Genomic DNA, 7,424 nt, shown 5'->3' with positions numbered 1-7,424 from the left:
TTTTTTTATGTTAAGCTACTGCTAATAGGTTATTTTGTCACAGTTTTTTTTTTCAATGCTTGCCTGCCTGTCCCCTTTTGGTTACTGTTTTGTTTTTTGTCCCTACTGTGATGTGATATTTCATGATTTGTGATTTTGCTTATTTTTATCAATCTTTTAGCTTAATGATGCCTTCTGTGAAAGTGAAACGTTGCAATGAATGAAGTCTGGGGTATCCCTGCTTACAACTTCTAAATCTCGGAACCTGTTCTAGTATATATATATATATATATATATATATATATATATATATATATATATATATATATATATATATATATATATATATATATATATATATATATATATATATATATATATATATATATATATATATATATATATATATATATATATATATATATATATATATATATATATATATATATATATATATATATATAAGTGATGGAGCCAGATTGTAAACAGTATTTCAAGTTTGTTTATATATATATATATATATATATATATATATATATATATATATATATATATATATATATATATATATATATATATATATATATATATATATATATATATATATATATATATAAGTGATGGAGCCAGATTGTAAACAGTATTTCAAGTTTGTTTATATATATATATATATATATATATATATATATATATATATATATATATATATATATATATATATATATATATATATATATATATATATATATATATATATATATATATATATGCATATATATATATATATGAGTGATGGAGCCAGATTGTAAACAGTATTTCAAGTTTGTTTGTATATATTTTGCCCGTTTTTGCGGCTGTTGCGTGTTTAATGAAAGAGGGAAAGAGGTGGTAAATGAGGTGGCGTTTGTTCCTATTAGCTGGTTCCTGCTGCTGTTTGCTAAATCTCGGAACAGGTTCCGAGATTTATACCAAACCTTCTCTTCTCAGACTTTTTATTTTTTTTTCGTGTGATGCAAGACTTCGCAACACAGGGAAAACAATTCAAATGTATCCTGTACTGTAATCATTTTCTGCTCTCACACACACACACACACACACACACACATACATACACACATAGCGCGTAGTGCAGTGGTAAGCACGCTCGGGTCACAACCGAGGAGGCCTTTGTCCGACTCCCGGGCGCGGCGAGGCAAATGGGCGAGCCAGTTAATGTGTAGCCCCTGTTCATCTAGGAACAAGTAGGTACGGGATGTAACCCGAGGGAGTTGTGTGTGGTGTGTGAGTGATCTCAGTCCTACCCAAAGACTGGTCAGTATGAGTTCTGAGCACTTTTCGTAGGGAAACGCCTGGCTCTCTCTCTCTCTCTCTCTCTCTCTCTCTCTCTCTCTCTCTCTCTCTCTCTCTCTCTCTCTCTCTCTCTCTCTCTCTCTCTTCTGTGTGTGTGTATGTACATGCCTTTTTTTTTTGTCCTTATGTTCATCTCCCTGTCCATCGCCTTCTCTTTCTAATAAATGTGCATTTATGAAACTATTGTTCCGAAAACTTATAAATCTTCCTTTATTTCCTGAATAACTGAAAAGGCATGTATTTTACCACTGCGTGCCCTATAAATATAAAAACTTATGTTCAGTTTACCCACGACTGTAACGTTTAACGCCAATACCAATATTTAAAACAATTGTTCTACAATGGCAAACCACTAGGCATAATTAAGTATGTAGTATTTGATGGCAACATGCGGAACCACTCCATCCCCATACTTGTTTCTGAACAACTGGTGAACATATCACGCCCTGTTGGTTGTGTAAGTGAACAAGTATTAGGTCAAGTATTGTTTCTGTGAAACCCAAAATATCAACCTTCACTCCAGCACCAATTATGTCTAAACTAGTCAGTAAATATTGTAGATAAGGAGTTAATGTCTTAATACAATCATATAAGTTTAAATAATTGAATTGAATATAGTTAATTAAAATCTAAGGTTTCAAAAGATTTTTTTTTCTAAATAGATGTTTACAATAATTAAAGCATTTTTTCTTTTAATAGAAGAGTTTAAGACTGTCTTCATTACGCCAGAGGATATAGATGCTGGTGAATATTTAAATTGGAAGTATTATTATCAAACAGGAATGTTTGAAGGTAAACATTTTGTATTGCTCTGCACTGAGTATCTAACAACAAGTAAATCTTGAGTATTTATTTTACATTATCTTACCCTCATATTAATTACTGTATATTTGTGTGGGCAAGGACTGACAAACAAGTAACCATATAAATAGACAGACTAACACAACACTAGACATACATACAGAAATAAGAGACTAGACAGCAAAGAAAAAGACATGCAGAGAAACAAAACGGTAATAAATAGGAAAATAGACAGATAAACACTTAGTAACAAAGAGGGAGATTGACGGATGTGCCTGGCTCTTGTTTCTGAACTAACTGATGACAGGAGTCTTCGACGCCTGATATGGCGAAGACAGCAAATCAGCTGTATTCACTGCCGCCGGTGAGGCGTCATGAGGCGGCCACCATGCATCACGGACCCGTAAAACAGACGGTCAGGATCCTCAGTGTCTCCTTTCGGTTCTCGTCGCTCGTCGATTAATTTATTTTCCGGCTTCTCCATTCCAGGTAATTACTGTAGGACTACCAAAACACATTTTCATAACAGTTAAGTTATTACATCACTTATTCTTAAGGCACGACTGTCAACTTGAGAGGAAGTTTATCGACTATTATTTGTTTTAGTGGTTTTGACAAGGCACGTGGAATAGACAAATCTCCTTGTTATGTAGAGGCGTTCGGGAGCTACACTCTGAGACAGTGTAGTAAACCCTGCCATGCATTTTTCCCGATGAGGTCGCAAAACATCATGATTGCATTAGTAATCAACATATAGAAATAAATGCAAATAGATGCAGAATGTAAGCTGCTATCAAAGTTCTAATATAATTATTCAACCTCTGCCTCCACCAAAAAAAAAAATAAATAAAAAAAAAAAATAAATAAATAAATAAATAAATAAAATAAATAAATGAAATAAATAAACAAATATATAATTAAAATAAATAAATAAAAAAAAATAAATTAAATTAAAATAATAGATAACAAATTAATAAATTACTTCATGAAATAAAATAAGATGAAAAAGACATTTCTCCTTCCTCTCTCTGTCCTTCAGCTCTGCCTGCCTCGCTCTCTCCTGCCTTTTTGATACTTGTAAGTTTTTTTTTTTTTTTTTTCTGGTCTGCATTCATTTGACTTTCCCATCATCTCATCCACGGATAAAAGTTTCCTCCCCTCACTGTCTTATTGCGTCCTGTTTTTTTCCTCACTCACTTCCCACTCCAAATTTTTGGTGATAAGAGTTGAAGCAGGGGAAAAGATATGTATGGAAGAAAGGAAACAGTTGACTAGGAGTGGAAGGGTGGATGGATACGTAGACAGAAGATAGAAAATAAAGGACAGAAAGAAAAAGAAAGGAAAGAAGAAAGGGAGGTTACTTCACCTAAAATGCAACACACACACACACACACACACACACACACACGCAATAATTTATATATGTATATATATATATATATATATATATATATATATATATATATATATATATATATATATATATATATATATATATATATATATATTATATATATATATATATATATATATATATATATATATATATATATTATATATATATATATATATATATATATATATATATATATATATATATATATAAAGTGGTGGTGGTGAGTGTTGTGATGATAGTGGTAGTGTGTGGTGATGGAAGTGGTGATGATTATAGTGATGATAGTGTTAGTGAGTGTGGTGGTGAGTATGGTTATGAAAGTGATGGTGAGTGTAGTGGTGATGAGTATGGTGAAGAGGGTGGTGGTGAGCGTGGTGGAGTGGTGGTGAGTATGGTGATGAGGGTGGTGGTGAGTGTGGTGATGAGGTGAGTTGTGGTGAGTGTGGTGGTGAATGTGGTGACGAGAGTGATTAGAGATGGTGAAGATAGCGGTGGTGAGTGTGATGATGATATTGGTGATGGTAGTGGTGGTGAGTGTGGCAATGATAGTGGTGATGAGTGTCGTGATGACGGTGGTTGTGAGAGTGATGATGAGAGTGGTGGTGAAGGTGGTGATGATGATGGTGGTGGGTGTGATGATGAGCGTGGTGATGAGTGTGCTGATGATAGTGGTGGTGAATGTGCTGATGACTGGTGGTAAATGTAGTAATGGTAGTGATGAGGAGTGGTGAGTGGTGTTGACTGTGGTGATGATAGTGGTGTGAGTTGTGAGATTCGTGATGAAAATGGGGGTGTGTGTGGTGATTATGTTGAGGATCAATGGTGGTAGTGCGTAGGATGATGAGTTTCTGTGATAAAAAAAAAAACTAACACAAAATATAAACAATAAAGGAATAAGACAGTAGATTGTTAGTATAATCATACGATATGCAATCTCTCTCTCTCTCTCTCTCTCTCTCTCTCTCTCTCTCTCTCTCTCTCTCTCTCTCTCTCTCTCTCTCTCTCTCTCTCTCTCTCTCTCTCTCTCTCTCTCTCTCTCTCTCTCTCTCTCTCTCTCTCTCTCTCTCTCTCTCTCTCTCTCTCTCTCTCTCTCTCTCTCTCTCTCTCTCTCTCTCTCTCTCTCTCTCTCTCTCTCTCTCTCTCTCTCTCTCTCTCTCTCTCTCTCTCTCTCTCTCTCTCTCTCTCTCTCTCTCTCTCTCTCTCTCTCTCTCTCTCTCTCTCTCTCTCTCTCGAGAGAGAGAGAGAGAGAGAGAGAGAGAGAGAGTTACACTGCCTGTAACAACACAGCGTCAGCAAGACTGATTATGATTGCTGTTGATGTTATGTCTATGATACAGGAGGAGGTAGATGAGACGGAGAAGAGATAGTGTAACCTCCATTCTCTTTACCACCAGTCTCCAACACCATTGCCACAAGATGACTGACGAATTCTCGTGGTGGATAAATAATAGGAGAAAAGGAATGGCGGAGAACAGGTATAAGGGAGTGGTGGTCCTCATCTTTGCTCTTCTCCTTCATCCACCTCCTGCATCATTGTCTCTTCTCCATTACCCTGCCTCCTCAGCACTGGACTGGGAAGTGCTCATACCTGCAATTACTCGTATCGTCGACAGGTGAGTAGTATCATGTGTACGTATGAGCGAATGGTGTTAAGGGGATATAAGTGTAGTCATCCCTTAATATGTAGCACAGGTCTACGGTGAAGTCCAGGTTTTCACAGTTAACTTTTCCCAGGTTCTCAAAGGTGCTATTTACCGAGCAATCTGAAGAAAGAATGAGCAGCTGGCTGAGCTGTGGTGCCGACTTTTTTAGCCCGTATGGGAATCGGGGCCCGCACAACGGAAGCACGTTTATACTCGTATAACAGACATGTAATTCCGTACCAAGCTCATTATTTCGGATCTGTGCAAAGTTCAATATTTTGTAAAGGATAAAGTTAAATCTGTGATATGGAAAATAGACGTTTTAAGACAGTGGACAGCGACGGCCTCTGGTGAACAACAGGTCGCCACGACTGTCCCTCAAAATCAGTTGTATTCATTATATTCATCAGACAAGAATATCATAACAAAGCTGATATTTCACAACCAGGTGGCAGCAAATATCATGCCAAATCCTAGAAGATTTTAAAATAATGAAGTAAATTCCCCTCACTTAGTCTCAGCAGCACACCGCGAGGGCGACAGGGGGGGAGTGATAAGAGAGAGTAATGGCGCTTGGTGTGATTACAGCCACAGTAACAGCACCAGTAACAGTAGCAACAATAATAACAATAACTACACCATCAATAACAACAGTGGTAATAGCGATGATGATGAGGATGATTATGATGATGATCATGATGGTGATGATGGTGTTAATAATGACAATAATAATAATAATAATATTAATAATAATAATGATAATGATAATAATAATAATAATAATAATAATAATAATAATAATAATAATAATAATAATAATAATAGTAATAACAATAGTAATAATAATAATAATATTAATAATAATAATAATAATAATAATAATAATAATAATATTAATAATAATAATAATAATAATAATAATAATAATAATAATAATAATTGTAATAATAATGATAGTTGTTCTTGTCGTCGTCGTCGTCGTCGTCGTCGTCGTCGTCGTCGTTGTTGTTGTTGACGTCGTTATTCTCGTTGTTGATATTGTTGTTATTGGTGTTGTTGTAGTAACTGTGGTAACTACAGCAAAAATAATGTGTCCCTCTACGCGCCAAGGCGAGGTGGCCGCAAAAGGGAAGCAGGCTAGACGTGACGTCACGCCTCATCTCATGTTAGGAATGAAAACAAGGCGAAGGGTTTTCTGCTACTCTCGTCCTGCTTCTTCTTGTCGCTTGTCATGGCACGCACGCAGTATAAGGCAAGAACTTTTCCCATCTCCCTATGGATAAAACCTTCATCACTTAATTTTTTTTTTTTTCCTTTTTAGCAATAACGCATCAAAACCAATGAAAAAAAAAAAAAGGTCCACAGAAAGTTATTAACAAACATAGACATAAAAATCGATGTGTATATATATATATATATATATATATATATATATATATATATATATATATATATATATATATATATATATATATATATATATATATATATATATATATATATATATATATATATATATATATATATATATATATATATATATACGTGTAAGGATGCATACATGAAACACCATAATAATAACACAAAATAAATATCGATGAAAAAAATAATTATCAGATTACCTAACACTTAATATATCAGAATAAACAAATACCGCATCTTTATTTATTTTTTCTTCGTAAGAAACAGATATCACATTTTGTTTCATTGCGGGAATATTAAAGCAAATGAGGTGTTTCCAATTCCGTCGTTCGGTCCCTTAACTGTACTGCTACAGGGCACTAAAGAAAACAGGAGAGAAAGAAGCTGAAAAGAATGTAAATGAAAATGTTGAGGTGGATAATGGGTGTGGCATACAGAGAACATCAACGAAATGAAAAACTGAGAAGGAAAGCACGTGAGTGGAAAGCATTGCGGAAGAGATAAGAACATAAAAGAAAAATAGTTTGGTCACATAGTAAAAAAGAGAAGGCAAAAAAAACGATTCAAAGACCCTGGGGAAGACCACTCAAAGGAAGAAGATTGAGGGAAAGACAGTGTGAGATGGAAGGATGCAATTGAGGTAGAACTGCAAAGGATGGGAGTCACGAAGAAAGACGCAAGGAATATATATTCGTAGTGACTGGCCAGCCGGCTAGCCACTCCAAGCTAATCCCCGTGGATTCCCTACACGCTAAGCTTCCCAGGTGAGGGACCGACCAGACTCGAAGTCAGGTCAGGTCAAACACCTGAGAGCTGAGGAACCCACGAAGCAG

The 7,424-nt window shown here is 35.1% G+C and overlaps 1 protein-coding gene across 1 annotated transcript in view; it reads left to right on the top strand.

Annotated features, from left to right (window-relative positions):
* Nucleotides 1-1,176: 1,176 nt before the first annotated feature.
* Nucleotides 1,177-7,424, top strand: part of LOC135115170 (uncharacterized) — a 9,704-nt gene continuing 3,456 nt past the window's right edge. The window contains exons 1-2 of the mRNA XM_064031658.1: nt 1,177-1,220; nt 4,921-5,139. Coding sequence (XP_063887728.1) covers nt 1,192-1,220; nt 4,921-5,139 — 248 coding nt within the window. The 5' untranslated portion in view covers nt 1,177-1,191. The remainder of the gene's footprint in view (nt 1,221-4,920; nt 5,140-7,424) is intronic.

This window comes from Scylla paramamosain, chromosome 29 (genome assembly GCF_035594125.1).
Source record: "Scylla paramamosain isolate STU-SP2022 chromosome 29, ASM3559412v1, whole genome shotgun sequence".
NCBI lineage: Eukaryota > Metazoa > Arthropoda > Malacostraca > Decapoda > Portunidae > Scylla > Scylla paramamosain.
The sequence above is the reverse complement of the archived record's forward strand: the minus strand, read 5'-3'. Positions and strand labels throughout refer to the sequence as shown.